Here is an 18,779-nt window from a genome sequence, read left to right as displayed (position 1 = left end):
CCTTTAGGTTCCTACCCTGCCAAGTGTGGGTCACATTCATTCATATTGGCTGGGATGGTTTAGTCAGGGATGACCTTGCCTTGTCACCTCACAAGGTCACTTTCAGCCCAGCTTTCCTTTGATCCTACGATCTGTGGGTTGGCAGTTGATCTGCTGACTAGCATTGAAGTCTTGTGTAATTAAGAAAATAGCCCCCTTTTTTTTCTTTAGTTATCCCTGCCATTGCCTAAACCAAACCCTCATCTACAGTTTGGGTCTGTCTCCTCCTTTTTAATTCCAGGGCCAGTGACTTACATATTCACTGTAGATATATATTCATATATTCCAGTGAATTACATTTAGTCAACCTTCCCTTGCACTGTTATTGGTTGGGTGAAACTGCTGGGTTTAACGGTGGCCTTCAATTTAAAGAAGCTTCAAAGAACTCATTAAGGTCATTTAACAAGCAATGGTCTTCTGACTTAAAGCACTACTTTGAGTGGATCTACATATCCAAGAGATGTGCAAGTCCATTCAGGAATATGTCTGATCTAGTAATAGAAACTTGCTGAGCTCTTTTTAGGGCTGTTGGGTGAAGGTGGCAGCTCCAGATGAGAAACAAGGAGACAGCTACCAGCAGTGAAAACCTAGGAAAAGTCTTGGGTGTGCTTTTGGGTTGGGATGCTGGCTGAAAGAAGCTGGCAAGTGTGGGGAAAATAGCTGTCTCCTGTTCCCTGATTCCTCCTATGTTCAGAAAACCAGCACTTTATAGATTCCTTTTAAACATGTAAGATCACATCAAAGAAATACCTGATTCCAACACTATTCTCTCTTGCTGCCTGGAATGACCTGCAAGAACCCAAATCTGAGCTGTTGGCTTGAGTCAGAAGGGAGAACAGTATTTTCTCTGTCTTTGCCTCTCCGAAACAACACTGCCGTTCTTATCTGGGCTTCTGGTTAAATATGCTTTGGGTACTTCAGGCTTGGATCCTTGAATTCTTGCCTAAATACCCAAACGATATCAAGTAGTATCAAAGAATGATATTATTAATGGCTTTTAAGAAGCCAATTAGATAAGCTATCAAGATGGTATTTACCTGAACCATGAAAAGACTTGTTTTTCTGTTGTGTTTTTGTGGAGGTAGCTTCAGGTCCTGGGACCTCAATATTCTGAAGAAATTTCTGGTGTTTACAGATGCTGTGCAAGGGAGGACCTGCGTACACGAATTACCGTAAAGTAGAAGTGGGTGCAGCTTACAATACACCAGGTATTCCTTGGTGACTGGCCATATGCCTGGTCTTCCCACCCAATAAATGAAAGTAGGCCCATAGTTGTTTAGCCCTCAATGAATTAAGGCTAGCGTTATCACGGATGAGCTTTCATACTCTAATAGCATACACAAGAGCACTTATCACAAGTAGCTGACATGCAGTAAAGCCCTGCCTCCTTTCACCTCACCGGGTGCATCTACATGAGATACTTTACTGCACAGTAGAGATAAGGACTGCGACCTGAAGGGGACCTCAGGGAAGGATCACAGTCACTGGCCAGCTGCACAGTCAATATGAGAGCAGTCCTTCCCCCCTCTTCCCCCTCTCTCACCTTACTTTCTGTTTAGCTGCAAGCAAGCCCTGTTTTGAAGCTCGAAACATTTTGAAACTTGCTAAATGGTTCGAGAGCTCTCATTTCACTTCAAAGCTGTTTCAAAGCCTTTTGTTTCATTTTGATTTTGCTGTCTCAAGCTTGAAATATGTCGATACAGCTAGCTTCAAAACGAAACACCTGTCAAAATTTCCCACAGCCCTACTTGGGAGCTCCCGGCTGCCAAGGCAAGGGGACATTATCCCTGCCTGGGCTCTGCTGGCAGAGCCCACCCGGCAGCAGGCAGCTCCTGTGGGGCTACCACCTCTGCAGTTTTGATCCCACTGTGGCTTAACACATACATGTGACATAAGCTTTGCTTTCAAGCATTTGGGGTGCAGTTCCCCCCAAACACCCTGAACCAATCTTCTTGAAACTTAGCAGGCTTCATGGCCTCAGTAAGGGGCTAGTAGGGGGTTTTGACCCCACTGTGGCTTAACACATAGACATGACAGGAGTTTTGCTTTCAGGATTTTGGGGTGCAGTTTCTCCAAACCCCCTGCACCTATCTCCTTTAAACATGGCAGGCTTCGTGGCCTCGGCAGGGGCTAGCAATCCTGTAGTTTTTACCCTGCTGTGGCTTAACACACACAAATGACACAAGTTTGGCTCTCAAGATTTTGGGGTGCAGTTTCTCTGGACCCCCTGCACCTATCTTCTAGAAACTTGTCATGCTTTATGCCCTCAGAAGGGGCTACCATTTTGGCAAGTTTAATCCAAATCTGGCCAGAAATGACAACGTTATAGGCTGTTTTGATCTTCCCCATTATAGACTGTGGGCGAAACAGCGTTGAAACAGCGAAACGTTTTAACTTGCCTCATTTCGAGGCTGTTTCGACCATATCTGTTTCATTTTGATTTTGCTGTTTTGACTTCAAAACAGGTCAAAACAGCATTGAAAGAAAACTGGTGGCGAAATTTCGCACAGCCCTACCTCCACCCTCTCACAGACCCACGCTCTATTCCCCTTACTCTTGCTACCGTACTCTGTAAGTAATTCTACGAAAGTCTTTAAACTAGATCCTCACTCCTTGGGTGTAAGCTGCCATTGCTTCATTGAAATGAATGCTGCTATGTAGCTCTTATTATCTGAGAAGCTGTCCCCTACCTGGTTACAATTGCCACAGTATCTGAGCACCTCATGACAACACCACTCTTGTGAGACAGGGCAGTGCCATCATCCACAGCTACAGAGTGTGATGGAGGCAGAAAGATGCTTCATGACTTGTCCCAGCTCACAAAGGAAGTCTGTGATGGGGTGGGGACTGAACTTGAGTTAGCATCCACTTGCTGGACCATCCTTCATCTTTGAGACTTCCCTTGAAGTAAGGTACTATTCATTGTCAGTGCTGACACCTTAAAACAAAAAGCTACACTAAGAAAAGCTACTTTAAACCCTCCCAAGTAAGCACTTGGAAGTCAAAGAATACCACAGTTATAGTTGTACACACAAACCTTGCTCTGACCGCTCCTCCCTCACTCCCCAGGGAACAGATTTGATTCCATGATCAAAAGCAGTTTCTCATATAAAGCAATAGAAATGATCTTTTTTCTCTCTTTCAAACTATGAGGACAAGCCACAAACCACAAGCTGGAAATGATCAGGTAGGTACTAAGGGACCTAGTCAGTCAAATGCTGAGGTCAGCTTTTACATAGAAACACAAAACAGACATCAGAGCAAGCACCTGGCTTTTCTAGTCTCCCCTGCCACTGAACAGCTACGTGTAGCATTCAGAATGCAAGAGAACATCCATTGAGACCGTTGATGAAGGAAGTTTCCAATAGCATTCAAAATCTTGATGGGTTTTGGTTGTTTTTATAGAAATGTTCATGGACATGCACAAACACCTTTTGCATAAAATGTGGTTCTTTTTCTTATTTATTTATTAAGCCAGCCATCTGAGTGGCCAAATGGCATGTCTTGCCTGCACTGCAATGCTCTCGAGGCTGTGGTCAAAGAGCACAGACTGTGCAGGTTGGTAATGGGGCAATGAGGCAGGTCAGTTAAATCCCCAGCATCGAGGGAGGAGAGTGGCTGTAGTGGCTTGAGGAGACCTCAGTTCAGTTCCTGGATCTGCTATGTATGCCTTGTGGACTGTGAGCAAGTCATGTGATCTTTCTGCATCTCAGACCCCTAACAGATGTTCATTTAATAGCACGATGGGGTCTGATCCTTGCCCATCCTTGCCATGCCATGCAACACGTGTATAGCAGAACATATGATGTTGGGATCCAGGGTCAGATCACAATGATACCCTTTCCAGGGTCAGATCACAATGATACCCTTTCTAATTGCCAGAGTAGGTAGAGTCTGGGATCACCTGAACTAGGAAGTTCCAAGTCAGGCATTGGCAGCCCTGCATGTAGGGCTGTGGTTGCCTGGCTCTGCAAGTGCCACAGAGGGGCAAGTTCCCAGTGCTCACATCTGACCTTTCTGTATGGAGAGGGGGGGAAATGATCAGCTCCCCCACTCACAGTTGCAGACCCCTGGGCAGCTCCATCTGGATACTCTGAGCTGGCCTTTTTCAAATAACTCTGGATACTCTGAGCTGCCCTTTTGACAATCACCTGATTATTAGCTTGAAGACAGGGCAGCCTGGTGTTTCCAACTGGCCGGGGCTGGCTCCCCTCCCAATGCTGACAATTGGCTGACTGGTCAATTGTCAGCATGGGGAGTGTTTGTCTCAAGTGTCCCCCCAGCCTCCTGCTCTGCTTGGCCAGACCCAGAAAGGAGTCAGGCAAGCTGTACTGCTCTGGAGATCTTTGTCTCTGGTGTGCTTGAGAGCAGTCGTGGGGGTCGCCCTCAGCACAGGTTCCCGACCCCCATCCCAGGTCTGGCACGCAAGGAGCTGCAACAGGTGGATGTGAGTGCTTGAGACCAGCATGCCTGGGAGCACCATGAAAGCCATATTGTCAGGTCATGGGAGACTTTTAAATGAAAGATGCTGCAGAAAGGCAGAGCATCTACTCACCTCATGTGGGTCAGGTTGAGTTTAAATAGACCTTGATAATCTGGATAATAAATAGATAAATAGACCTGGATAATCTGCCCCTGCAGACGCCACAAGATTGGAGCAGGGAATCCCAGAGAAACTCACTTGTTGAAGTTGAATGGGTATGTTCCCACTCTACTTTCTACCCATTACTTACCTTAACCCCCATGTCTCAGAGAAAAGAAGTGGGGTAGAAATGGGGAGTCAAGGAGTATCTGAGTGAAGCAAGGGAAATCTCTCCAAGTTGAAACTGGAATTATTTTTTTTTTTTTTAAATGTCAAAGTAAAAGGTGCATTTCAAAGGGGAAAGGAAAAATCCATGTCAGTGTGAATGTTTTGCCTATAGAAAAAAACCCCCATCAAATACCTGTACCAAAATAATATGATTTTATTAAATCTTGTTTCCCTATGGAAAAAAATACATGGTGTAAAGGCTGCAACCAGCGACCAGCTCTGATTGTAAAAAATATTTTGGCTAAAGCCCCTTGAACAGCACAGGATTAGAGAGAGGGCAGAGTCCGGTTTACATGGACCACCTTAACGGTTGCATTTTTAGAGTTCAGAGTGTTTCCTTTTGCCAACTCTGGTCCCCACAGGTGTCCTGGGCCTGTTTAGGAGCCCTCTGTCATGGTGAAGGGCACTGGTGTTGTCCTCAGAAATGTTCTAGATGAGCAAGGATTACTGGACAACCTGATTTCATTAAGCCCAAAATGTTTCCTTTGAACCATCTCACACGTGATGAACTTTTGATAGATCCAAGATAGGATCCCAGTGATGTCTCTGGCACCGTAGCGGTCCATTGGAGGGGTCTACGCCACAGCAAGAAATTCTGGTATAGTGACCCTGGATCTGGGAGGTCTGCCAAGTAGATTTGTCCTTGACCTGGAGAGCCAAGAAGTAGACCGCTCCAGGCTCTTGGTGTCAGGGAGCTGGGTGGGCCTACCAGTGAGACTGTCCTAGAGCTAACAATACCCCATTCTGGCGTTCCCTGCCCCACAGCACATCACTTAACGGTTCTGCTTTAGACCTGGAGATACTGAAAGCAGATGAACACCAACCCTGGCCAGTTGGGGACCATGGTTAGCTCCAGGTGTGCCTCCTTTCACCTCACAGGATGCATCTATATGAGTCACTTTACTGCACAGTGAATTACATATAGTCATCCTTCCCTTGCACTGTTATTGGTTGGGTAAATCTGCTTGGTTTAACTGTAGCCATCAGTTTAAAGCATCTTGAAAGAACTCATTAAGGTCTTTTAACAAGCAATAGTCTCCAGACTTAAAGCACTACTTTGAGTGGATCTACATATCCAAGAGATGTGCAAGGCCATTCAGGAATATGTCTGATCTAGTACAGGAAACTTGCTGAGCTCTCTTTAGGGCTGTTGGGTGAGGGCGGCAGCTCCAGCTGAGAAGCAAGGAGACAGCTACCGGCAGTGAAAACCTGGGAAAAGTCTCGGGTGTGCTTTTGGGTTGGGATGCTGGCTGAAAGAAGCTGGCAAGTGTGGGGAAAAATAGCTGTCTTCTCTTCCCTGATTCCTCCTACTATGTTTAGGAAAACAGCACTTTATAGATTCCTTATAAATATGCAAGATCACATCAAAGAAATACCTGATTCCAACACTATTCTCTCTTCCTGCCTGGAATGACCTGCAAGAACCCAGATCTGAGCTATTTGCTTAAGTCAGAAGGGAGAACAGTATTTTCCCAGTCTTTAGCTCTCCACAAACACTTAAGTTCTTACCTCGGTTGCTGGTTAAATATGCTTTGGGTGCTGCAGGCTGGGATCTTTGAATTCTTCCCCAAATTCCCAAACGATATCAAGTAGTATCAAAGAATTATATTATTTATGGATTTTAAGAAGCCAATTAGATAAGCTATCGAGATGGAATTTAACTGAACCATTTAAATACTTTATTTTACATTATGTTTTTGTGACAGGAGCGTTCAGGTCCTGCAACCTCATTTTTCTGAACAAATTTCTGGTGTGTACAGATCCTGTGCAAGGGAGGACCTGGATATACAAAGTAGCATAAAGCAAAAGAGAATGCAGCTTACATAGACCAGCTAGTCCTTGGTGACTGGCCATATACCTAGTCTTCCCACCCAGTAAATGAAAATAGACCCACAGAGGTTTAGGCCTCAATGAATTAAGGCTAGAGTTATTACTGATGAGCTTTCTTACTCTAATAGCACACACAAGAGCGCTTATCACAAGTAGCTGACATGCAGTAAGCCCTGCCTCCTTTCACCTCACCGGGTGCGTCTACATGAGACACTTTACTGCACAGTAGAACTAATGACTGCAAGTAAACATCTGCGGCTACATGTGGGGATGCTTACTATGCAGAATTCGGCTATAATCATAAGTAAATCTGCTACCTGCAGATGCAAATTTACCCATGATAAGTAACTGCACAGTAACATACCTGACCTGGAGCAGACCAGGAGCAAATGTGCTCCCAGGCAGCAGGGGGTGGGAGATTGCTCTCTACCCCCATAAGCTGCCTACTGCAGCTTCAGGTGGGCTCTACCACCAGAGCCTGGGTGGGGACAAGTACCCCTGCTCCACGATCACAGGGCCAGGAGCTTCTTATCTCCCAGCCCAAGCACTGTGGTTGCAAGACCCAGGCTGGGAGATCCTTGTTTCCCAGCACCAACTCCATGACCACAGACTGGGATATAAGAATCTCCTCGTACTGGCCCCGCGGAGCTGGCACTGGGAGGTCAGGCTCACCCAGCATGGGTCCTGTGACCACAGGGCTCAGACTGGGAGATAAGGTTCTCCCAACCTCAGTCTTACAGTTGCAGAGCAGTGGTTGGGAGCTCCCTGCTGCCAAGGCAAGTGGACATTGTGCCTGCCTGAACTCCAGTGGCAAAGCCTGCCCCAGCAGCAGGCAGCTCCTGTGGGCAGGGAGCAATGTCCCACACCCTGACAGCAGACCGTCCCCAGTCTCAGGTAGCTTTAAGTTCCCTTTCATCTCTCTTTTCAGCTTTTCAAGAACCCATCTCATCAAAGCTAGGAACCTGACTATGAAATGTTAGTGTTTCGGGGGATTATTTTTATCTGAATCTGTGTTTTCCACTTCCCTCCTGCTTCCTCGGAAAACTCTATGGACTCTAACGCCACAGCAAACAACCCACCACAGAGGCCTGTCCCTTATTCAGAAAAAAATACTGTTCATCACAATACCCAATCCTAGTTCCTCAGGTGACAGATAATGCGGGACTGCCCCCTTAAAGCCATTTCCTTCTTTCCTTCCTCTAAGTAACAAAGGCAATCTGATGCCTTCTGCTATTATCAGCATTTTTTATATTGACATATGTAAATTATGTAAATCCCTTTTTAATGTTCCCTATATTGCTGGGTAAGGGCTACATGGTGTTGCCTTTGCTTGAGGGTCACTTTTTTCAGTGTTTGCATCTGACTCTACGGTGTGATTCTGTGATAATAACAGGCGACACTGGGGAGCTGGACCATCTCCACAGGGACTGGTATCTGCAAATTGACCCGTTTCATTCTTGCCACCAAAAAGAGACAGCAAATATCCTAATCTCATTGTGGCAGTACATGCTATCAGATCCTTTGTTTGCAGCTCAGTTCTCTGTAATAGCGAAGGGCAGACAGAAGACGTTCTTCCAACTACCAGGGTAACTATGTGCTCTGGGCAGCAGCAGGGCACAGGGCAGCGGTGACCACAGGTTACCAGGGGTGCAGTCATCTGGCAGTGGCAGCAGCTGTTAATCTTGCCATGCCTCCTGCCCCCAAGTTGTTGCCTGGGGCTGCTGCTCTGGTCACCCCTCAATGGTTACACTATAGCTTCTCAGGTAGCAATTGGGGTGACAGGCATTAAGATGTGGGATTTGTTTCTAGATTTTGATCTAGAACAGATTTGTATTCTAGAGAGGGGCAATATGTTAGAGCAAGGTTAGCTGAACCACATGCGTGTGGCTTGTTCCATCATAGAGGCAGCATGGCCAGATGAATAAGAATGAGGTCTGTTATCTAGTCATCCTTCAGAGCTCTGCTATCTATCCTTCCATCGTAGGTTTTTCTCCTAGCTACCCTTGCTAGGGTCTCATACTCTGTTCGGGTGTTTGTAGTGGCTTTTCAGATACATAGATCAAAGGTATACACATATTGCTTATTTTATTTTGTCAAGTACTTGTTCTGAAGTCTAGAAACCAGCTCTCGTCAGAGCAAGAAGAGGATCAGGTAAACATTAAGGAGAATATGAGAAGCAATGGGCAGAAGATATCAGATATTGGAAATTCCTGTTTTAACTGATCACAAGTTCATTAAAGGGATGGACAGATAACAAGGTAAAATCATACAGGTCAGGCTTAGTTATTTACCAATCTCTTCTGGCATTTAAATACCAGGGGAATGTAAAATGGCATCTTTTCCCCATGGTTGGCAGCTCTGGGACAGGAATGTCTCACTTTTAATTTAGCTCTCTAACACACTTTAAGGAGATAGGGATTCTGTTTGGGATTGGGTTTCTGTTTCAGTTCACTTTCTCCAATATCACTGCCACTTGTTCTTGCAATATCCCAATTTATGGAAGGCTTGCTGTACACATGACTAGGGCTGATGGGGTAGGTGAAAAGAAAATTAACTTTTACATTGCAATAAATTTGCATTATATATGCTGGCATGGTGAATTCATTTGAAATGCCCTTAGAGGTTTTCCCTGCTGTTTACAAATCTTTGCAGTGGGCTAGACTTCTATTCTTAGGAGCCTCTTTTCTGACATTTTTAGTCCTGCTTGTACCATATCTTGTGAAGAGGGATGGCTATCCCGTGAAGACCTGGAACTTGGTGAGGTCTATATCAAATGTCTAAACTTCTAGAAATTCTGTTTGATATAGAAAATGTCCTTCATCCTAATATGAGGTTTGAAGTATTCTCCTTTTTAACTCTTTTTGAGTGCTAATGTTTGTACATGCTTATTTCAAATTCCCTTTCAGACCTCTGCCTTGCAAGGTGTTAATTGATCTGAGAATGCTAATAGGTAGGGAGCCAAATACAATAGGTCAACCCTAGAAGTCTTTACATTATCTTTGAAGTGGCCATGTGCTTTAAGCAATTTGGACACAATTATGGAGATAAGGTAAGGAGAGCGAAACTTTAGTCAATAATTATCTCGGCTGCGGTTGAATGAACTTTGGAGAAAACCAATTCTGTCTTCAACCAAATGCCTGCCTAATTTATAGCCCAAACAACCTAAATCCAAACTCTGCCTAGTTCCATCTATTTCTCAGCAGTGACGGTGGGATCAAATTTAGTCTTGCTACTCATTAGGTTTCTATAATTTACTCTTCTCAAAGCATTCAGCCATGACTCCTTGTTACAAATACAGGATTCCAGGGTGGTCTCCCATCCAAGTACTACCCACCCCCCAGACCACTTAGCTTCTCAGACTGCCCCCTCTACTCTTTTTTTGCCTTGTAAAATGACCATGTTGTTTCTTTCATAACTAGATTCTCTCTTTTTTTCCAGTCCTCTGTGGTATAATGTCAACTGCAATGACATTCCCAGCATGCCTGATATCATCTTCATAATCAATGGGATCCAGTTCCCTCTGCCTCCTTCAGCCTACACTGAGCAGGTATGATATGGAGCCTTTCTTCATGGGACACAATAGCACGGTGGGGCACAGCTAAATGGACTGGGTTCAGTCTCAGCTCAGCTGCCCCCTCCCATTGCACAGCTGCTCAGGGGGAAGGGCTTGGGGAGCAGAGCAAGGAGCATTCTTGAGGGAAGGCTTTGGGGATAAGGAGTTAGTAGCCTGATCCAAAGTCTTCTGAAATCAATAGAAACACTGACATTAGGAGGCTTTGTATCAGGTTTGCTAGGAGAGGTCTGACCTACTGCCTGAGGAATGTATTAGCACTATCTTATGTAAGACAGGAAGCGGAGTTGTTCTGCTCAGCTCAGTGGTGATGAGGCATCAGTAGGTGTCTTGTGTCTAGGTCTGCACATTGTACTTCAAGAAGACAAGCTACAGAGAGTCCAGACGAGAGCAACAAAGACCCTAAGAGGTTTAGAACATAGGACCTATGGGGAAAACTTGAAAGAAGTGGGCTTTTGTAGTTTAGCAAAGAGGGGACAGCTCTTCAATATGCAAGAGGGTGGTATTAGGAGGTTCTTCAGGGAGACAGGCCAAGAAATAATTGGTATAATTCCAAGAAAAGAAGATTTGAGCTAGATATTTGGAAACACTCTTTAACCAAAAAAAATGCATGAGAACAGACTACCTAGAGATGGTGTGAAATATCCATTGTTTATGGTTTTAAGAACAAGTTAGACAACCATCCATTGAGGCTAACCTTCATCTAGTTTTACCCTGCCTTGAGGCAGAAAGTAGACATGATGATGGCTTGATGATCTGCTCTGCTATATTTCTAAGGCTTTAAATCCCTGCTGGTATTCCAGCCACAATGGCTCCTTAAGGCTCTTCCAATAACTAGCACAGGGGTTGGCAACCTATGGCCTGTGGGCTACGATCGGCCTGTGGATCTACAGGAACCTGCCCATGGAGCTGGGAGGCTTTGGTGGGATTCTGATGGCGGAGGGGCTTTCCCCATGCCATGGCCAGGCAGTGGGAGCTTCTGCTGTGCCACAGTAAGGGGAAGAAAGTAATGTCCACAGCCAGGTCCTAGCACCAGCCTGTGTCAGACCCAAGCTGGGTCATTCCAGCCGGCTGCTAACGAATACTGCCAATTGCTGCTCTAGTCGGAGCCAGTGGGAGAATTTTGCCCTGTAAAACTTGACTTAATAAAGCTGTTGGGAATTACAGTGAAAGAACCAACTCCTTTGGAAACAAATAAGACTAACTAACCAATTATTTTTGGGGGGTTCTTTTTGTCCTAATCTAGCTTGACCAACAATGCTGCACTAGTAGTTTTGAGGAAGCGGACATGAGCCTGTGGATCTTGGGAGATATATTCATCAGGGAGTACTACAGTGTCTTTGACAGGGAAAACAACCGGGTTGGTCTGGTCAAGTCTGTTTAGACATCACCCAGCAGTGGGTGCTATGATCCATCCTGTAATCAATTTACCATAATTATATTTCGGTGTTCAAGAGAAGGTTGGACAAGCACCTGTTGAGCTCATTTGAGCCCAATTACCTCCTGCCCGTGGCAGGGGACTGGACTTTACGATCTTACAGGTCCCTTCTGGTCCTTCTTTGTAGATTCTATGATTCTATTTAAGTAGATAGTAACATCTTAGTAGTACATGATTATATCTCTGTAAACCATTGCTCTGGTGTACAGTTGATAACCTTCTTATCAAGAAATAAAGAAAACAGGTATGATTCAGAATCGTTTGATCACACATTTATTTGTATACAAAATAAGCTACAAAACACTTCCCATTTCCAACTGCTAAACATACTCTCCACCCCCTCGCAGACCCACGGTCTATTCCCCTTACTCTTCCTACCATACTCTGTAAGTAGTTCTAGCAAAGTCTTTGAACGAGATCCTCAGTGGGTGTAAACTGCCTTTGCTCCACTGAAGTGAACACTGCTACGGGGCTCTTATTATCTGAGAAGCTGTCCCCTACCTGGTTACTATTGCCACAGTATCTGAGCACCTCATGACAACACCACCCTTGTGAGACAGGGCAGTGCCATCATCCACAGCGACAGTGTGTGATGGAGGCAGAAAGATGCTTCATGATTTGTCCCAGCTCACAAAGGAAGTCTGTGATGGGGTGGGGACTGAACTTGAGTTAGCATCCACTCGCTGGACCATCCTTCATCTTTGAGACTTCCCTTGAAGTAAGGTGCTATTCATCACTGCTGACATTTTAAAACAAAAAGTGACACCAAGACAAGCTACTTCCAGCCCTCCCAATGGAAGTCAGGGAATACCACAGTTATGGTTGTACACACAAACCTTGCTGTGACCGCTCCTCCCTCAGTTACCCCCAGGGAACAAATTTGATTCCATGATCAAAAGTGGTTTCTCAAATAAAGCTATAGAAAGTATCTTTTTTTCCTCTCTCAGACTATGAGGAATTATTTTTTAGACCTGGGAAATTTCAGTATTCGAGCAATAGAAACCAGGGCAGTTTTAATGGAAACACTTCACGTGGTGTATCTGTCTATTGTCCATCACCCACTGAAAGTGCCTGGATCCTAGATCTGACATACTAACAACAAAGCAATGGGCACTGAAATGAGAAGTAGAAAGTATTCTGTAAAGCAAAGAACAAAAGATCATCCCTGCCGCCACCCCTCAGATCTCACATATCACTGTGAATGTCAAGACATAGAAAATCTGATTCTGGATTAAAATCCGTGCCTTGAGGAAAATGTCTAGGAAATACCAGAGGACTAATTTCAAGAGAAGGTTCAAAATTAGGCCAAGAAGAACCTGGTTGAATTAAGCTGTAAGGAATGCATGCAGGTCCTCCTCAAGATAAACCTGAACTAAACTCCTTCTGCACAGGGGAAAGGTTGGGGAATCCGGACTTCATAGCTCCCGTCTCATGAAGCCGCATAGCTTTGCCTGATGGCTCTACATCCACCATCTCAAGGCATTATCACTCAAAGGTTGGAGAACAGAGAAATTCTTTGGTGATGCAGGAGCTTTAAGGGAATCAGACACACAGAGTCTGCCATCCTACTTCCACTGCGTCAGACTAGGGAAGGCAAAAAGACATGGAGATTACTCCCATTGCATCTTCTTATTCTCAGATGGGTAGGTCTTTTGCAGAACGTCCTGCAATAGAAAGAAAAGGATATGAAGCTTAAGATAGGCCATTGAAATAGGTATGTCAAATGTTGAGGTCAGCTTTTACATAGAAGCATCACAGAACAGACATCAGAGCGAGCACCTGGCTTTTCTAGTCTCCCGTGCCACTGAACAGCTACTTGTAGCATTCAGAATGCAAGAGAACAACCATTGAGACCAGTGATGAAGTACATTTCCAGAAGTCCTGAAAATCTTGATGGATTTTTTTGTTTTGTTTTTATAGAAAGTTGTCATGGACACGCACAAAATCTTTTGCATAGCATGTGTTCCTTTTTCTTATGTATTTATTAAACCAGCCATTTGAGTATCCAATGGCATCTCTTCCCTGCACCGCAATGCTCTCAAGGCTATGGTCAAAGAACACAGACTTGTCCAGTGGCTCCCACTTGTGAGCACCAAACCCAGAAATGCAGTGGTGAAGGTGCTCTGGGGACACTCCTGGCACTGCTCTCGGGTGCTCTGGAGACCAGGGTTTCCAAACTGAGAGCAGAGCAGTCCCAGAGCACGTCCACCGCCACATTTCCACATGGGAAACATGAGAGCAGAGCAAGTAGGTGGGGCTTTTTTGGCCACGGCCTTGAGAGCATAAGGGATGCTGTGTAGATTGATCCCAAATTTAGCAAAGTTTCAAAATTATGACAACTTACTGCTAAAATTGCAAATTCCCCCCTGAATTTTACAATCAGCTCCACCAGTGAAACCAGCTAATCCTACTCTCTGGGACCCAGCATTACTGGCATGAGACTCTATCCTTTGGCAAAGACACCTGAGAGATTAATTGCACAAGCTTTGGTGTTGCTTGCAATATCTCACTGAGAGTGCTACTGCAGGGGTATCAAACTCAGGTTGGCTGGAGAGCCACATTCCCTGCTTTTCAGGTGCCTGCAGGTCACAACCCAACTCTCATGCAGGCATCCCCAGCAGCAAGTGGAAGTCCTACCATTGTGGCCAGAAACCCATCTCATACCGTGGTGGCAGTAGTAACCAGAGTCCTAGCAAGAGGCAGAAACACTGCTATACCATGGCCAGAGCTGGAGTAAAAGTCCTTTGGCTCGGATGACCTGGCTCCTTGGGTTGGATACGGCCTGCAGGCCACAAGTTTAACATCCACAGACGAGCAACACAGAGAGAGAGGTGGAATAATTGAAATTACAACATCGTTGTTGGTTCCCTAAAGCCATGAATCTCTGCTGTCTTACCGTGATAGCGCTGGACGGGAGGGTGACCATAGAAACCTCAGAGATTGAAGTCTTTCCTTTTGCATATGGACGACACTTCTTACACCAGTTCCAATACTCCTCTCTCACCTGGGGAATGCAAGCCCACAGTCACTAACGGGATCTTGACATGGATTAAGCATAAACCCCTGACTGTATCTTGATGCTCAGAGTCCCGCAGCAAAAGCAAAGTGTTCAACCTGGCCTGCTGACTAAATCCCAACATTGCCAATTCTGCGCATGACCACCTTGCGTGGGGAGTTGGATGAGGTGACCATCTGTAACGCCTTCCAGTCCTATTCTCCTGCGATCTTTTATTCTATTCTGTGGGCTAGATCCTCAGCTGATATTGGGCTTCACTGGACCAATCTTAATTTCCCCACAAAGGATCCAGACCAGTTGTCTCAGGGCTCAACAGCTGTGTTGAGTTAGTGTATGATGCTGAACGGCTCTCATACTGTGGTCCCAGAGGTGGATGAATTTTAGGGATGCATAAAGCAATTCCTAAACACATCAAGCTCAGTCACACTCCCCGCCACCTTCCTGCTGAAATAATCACAGGAAGATCTAGAAGGTATGAACACGCCATGGAGGACCCCATACCAACGTTCCTGAAATCAGGAGAGGAGGCCTGTCGCCATCTCAAGTAGTGTCAGCCTCTTAAAACACGCAAAGGTTGGAGCCTGAGATCCGTCCTTGTTCTGCCTCACAACACTGGATTGTTCTCCCTTTCCCACCCCTCTTGTCATCCCCAGGGAAAGTTCAGGCCCAGCCTCTGCTGCTGCCTCTGGGCTGGGTGATCACCTTTCTATTGAGCAGGCAGTGCACAAGGAAGATGAAAGCTCCCTGGATGCTGTTGACGATGGTGAAGAGGTATGCCATGAAATCAGCCAGCACCCCAAACTGGAAAAGACCCAGCACCCAAGTGATGCCCATGATGAAGAGATGAGCCAGTGCTTTGAATGTCAATAATCTGAAACAGGGGAAACATCAGCAGTGAAGGTGGGTGGGATAGCACCAGACAGGAGGGCAAGCTGCAATCTGAAAGCAATCTCCCCCCAGGGTCCCCGCTGTAGGGGCTCCTTGAATATGTATCCTGCTCCTCCTCAGTGTTCAGTAAGGATCAGTGAAAGAGGCTGCTACTGCTAATGGGATTTGCAGGTGTGTGCAGGTTGGTAATGGGGCAACGAGACAGGTCAGTTAAATCCCCAGCATCGAGGAAGGAGAGTGACTGAAGTGGTTTGAGGAGACTTCAGTTCAGTTCCTGGATCTGCTACGTATGCCTTATGGACTGTTAGCAAGTCATGTGATCTTTCTGCATCTCAGACCCCTGGCAGATGTTCATTTAATAGCATGATGGGATCTGATCCCGGATCTCAACACCTACCCATCCTTGCCATGCCATGCAACACATGTATAGCACAACATATGATGTTGGGATCTGGGGTCAGATCACAATGATACCCTTTCTAATTGCCAGAGTAGGTAGTCTGGGACCACCTGAACTAGGAAGTTCACAGTCAAGCATTGGCAGCCCTGCATGTAGGGCTGTGGTTGCCTGGCTCTGCAAGTGCCACAGAGGGGCAAGTCCCCAATGCTCAGCTTTGAACTTGCTGTCTGGGGAGCAGGGGGAATGATCAGCTCCCCCACCCACAGTTGCAGACCCCTGTGCAGCTCCAATTGGATACTCTGAGGTGCCCTGATGATAATCAGCTGATTATTAGCATGAAGACAGGATAGCCTGGTGTTCCCAGCTAACCAGAGCTAGCTCCCCTCCCAGTGCTGACAATTGGCTGACTGGTCAATTGTCAGCATGGGAAGTGTCCGGATGGTGTGGGGCAGCCTGGGGTGCCACACATTCAATTTAAGGTGCAATGCAAATCAGCCCCAAAGAGGCTCTGCATTATATGGGAACCATCTTTGTGGCTGGTTTCTCATTTTATTGCACAGTTAATTGAGTGAATGTGTGGCAGGGTTACTTTTTATAGTGTGAGTAACACATTAACCATACCATCAGTGTAATGTCTGCCAGGGCCCCTGGATAATACCCCTGTAAGATGGGCTGAGTGTTTCCACGCCTCCCCTGGGTGTCGTGAAGGGAACGTGATTAGTACATAGCTTTGGTGGTGACTGACTACACTGAAAGGGGCCAGGTAAACATGCAGAGATGCCCAATTTCTCTCCCCTGAACCTTGCCTGGTATTCTTCACAGTAGATAACTCTGTATTGAGGGAGGAAAGGTGCCCTTGCAAAATTATCAGAGTAACGCAGAAAAGACCAAAATTTGTCTGTAAAAGAAAAAAAAAAGTCTGATGAATGTTAAATGAAATGGAAGACCTAGCCTCTCATGGAGACATCTACCCAGCAAGCTTACTGTAGTCCCAAGAGGTGCCCTCACATGCTGCCCTGCTCGGGGCAGGCTGCTTCTTAAACAAGAAATAATGTAGCCACATCCGGGCAGTGCCTTCAGCAGGCCAATGAATATCACTAGGGCAAAGTGCCACTTTCTCCCTGCTAATTAGCCTGCCCATGGTGCCACACAGACACAGCTGTGTAAGCGGCCCACCTGGAGGAGCACAGTGCACTTGATCTCCCCGCTCTGGCACACAGTCAGCTGTACGATGGCCTAGCTCCTGATTCGACTTCAGTGACTTAAGCCCAAGGACACTGGCTGGGGGCTCATGGGTCGGGATATGGAGATGGACACTTCTGCTGGAGGTTTTGGCCAGTGATTTCGGACCACAGAACAAGGTGCCTCAGCCCTACCCTGAAGTCCCACCATTAGGCTGGCCCAGCCCAAGTCCTTTGAAAACAGGCCCAAGAATGGATTCATGAGGCTATAATGACCATGAGTGAATACAAAATATACAGAGGTCCCAATTCTATTCTCTCTCAGCCTGGTGTAAATCAGGAGTAATGCCACTGGGACCAATTCTCCACTGAAGACTGGCAGGGCATACCAGTGTACTTCTTGTGTGAAGGGAGAATCGGTCTGAGGGCTCCAAACAGCCTTGTAATTTGTGTGATGCATCATAGTTTGTTCCCAGCTCTCCAGTGCTGCTTCCCTCTTTCAAGACATTTGTCTCCTTTTAATGTTTATCACTGTAAGCCTTGGTGAGGCAGCCTGATGTTGTTTGGGGACTAGGCTAATTGCACTGGAGATGGATATGAGAAAGGGAGGGAAAATAGCTATACTTTGCAAAATCCCATTGGCCAGGTTTTTTCGGTTTGCAGAACAAGACTCCAAAGCCAGGGAGCTCCAGTCCTGATGGCTACTAATGAATCCACTTTGGGCCCATACTTTCTCTATTCTTTTCTGTGCTAGATTATCTTGAGACTCATAGGCCCTGCTGCTCTGGGATCCCCAGACTCGATTGTACCCACCATAATTATGGTGCAGACTGGTCCAAGGAAACTCCATTTAAAATTGCTATCAAGCCTCAGCCAGCAGCTAAAGAGAAAGAGAGAAGTCCCATTGGTAAAACTCAGGTATTGAACACAAGGTACAGACTTTACTGCCTAACTTGGCTGCCTGGACAGTGGATACCATTACGATAGAAGTTGGTGGCACAGGCACTACCTTGTATGCTCATCCTCCGTCTAAGCTAGTGGGGGTTACACCTGGAGTAAGGTCAGACACCAGAATCAGAGGAATCCCAGGTGTGAAGTGGGGAATTAAACGTTTTAGAAGCTTGTATGCTTCACATGGAGTGGGACTGAGTCCTGGTAAAAATATCCAGGGCCCATTGCTTCCAAATCCTGAAAGAGGCAGTGGGTCTGATGGTTTCTGGATGGGTACATTGGTTATCAAGCAGAGGCCGGAAAAAACCAGGCAATGCATTCTTAGCCTGGGACAAAGGGAGAAATTTCCATTAATGGAGAGAACAACCTGCTTGGATTCAGAGTGGGAAGTTCGGATCTTAGACATGAGGGAGAAATGGTGCCCCAGGATGGGAGTATTTGGAGATCAGAGGCCTAGGACATAGTGCGAGGAAGGGGAAACTGGAATAATGCTATGAGCTCACAGGAAGCTTCCTGTCAAAGAAGTGTCTTAGGTCAGCATTTACCACCTGTATGGAGTGCAAGAAACATAATGCATTGTCTGTTTTCAGTCTGCAATCCATGTCAGCCCAGCAGAGGCGTTAGATCACAGCAGGCAGAGGAGGAAGCCTGCTGA

The 18,779-nt window shown here is 46.0% G+C and overlaps 1 protein-coding gene across 1 annotated transcript in view; it reads right to left on the bottom strand.

The window, feature by feature from the left end:
* Positions 1-11,951: 11,951 nt before the first annotated feature.
* The window catches only part of LOC102388105 (adhesion G protein-coupled receptor E3-like), a 45,669-nt gene continuing 38,841 nt past the window's right edge, over positions 11,952-18,779 (bottom strand). Inside the window, exons 12-16 of the mRNA XM_014520649.2 lie at positions 17,987-18,053; positions 16,799-16,890; positions 15,407-15,575; positions 14,585-14,692; positions 11,952-13,352 (exon numbers count right to left, since the gene is read on the bottom strand). Coding sequence (XP_014376135.2) covers positions 13,299-13,352; positions 14,585-14,692; positions 15,407-15,575; positions 16,799-16,890; positions 17,987-18,053 — 490 coding nt within the window. The 3' untranslated portion in view covers positions 11,952-13,298. The remainder of the gene's footprint in view (positions 13,353-14,584; positions 14,693-15,406; positions 15,576-16,798; positions 16,891-17,986; positions 18,054-18,779) is intronic.

This window comes from Alligator sinensis, unplaced genomic scaffold, assembly GCF_000455745.1.
Source record: "Alligator sinensis unplaced genomic scaffold, ASM45574v1 scaffold872_3, whole genome shotgun sequence".
NCBI classification, from domain to species: Eukaryota; Metazoa; Chordata; order Crocodylia; family Alligatoridae; genus Alligator; species Alligator sinensis.
The sequence above is the reverse complement of the archived record's forward strand: the minus strand, read 5'-3'. Positions and strand labels throughout refer to the sequence as shown.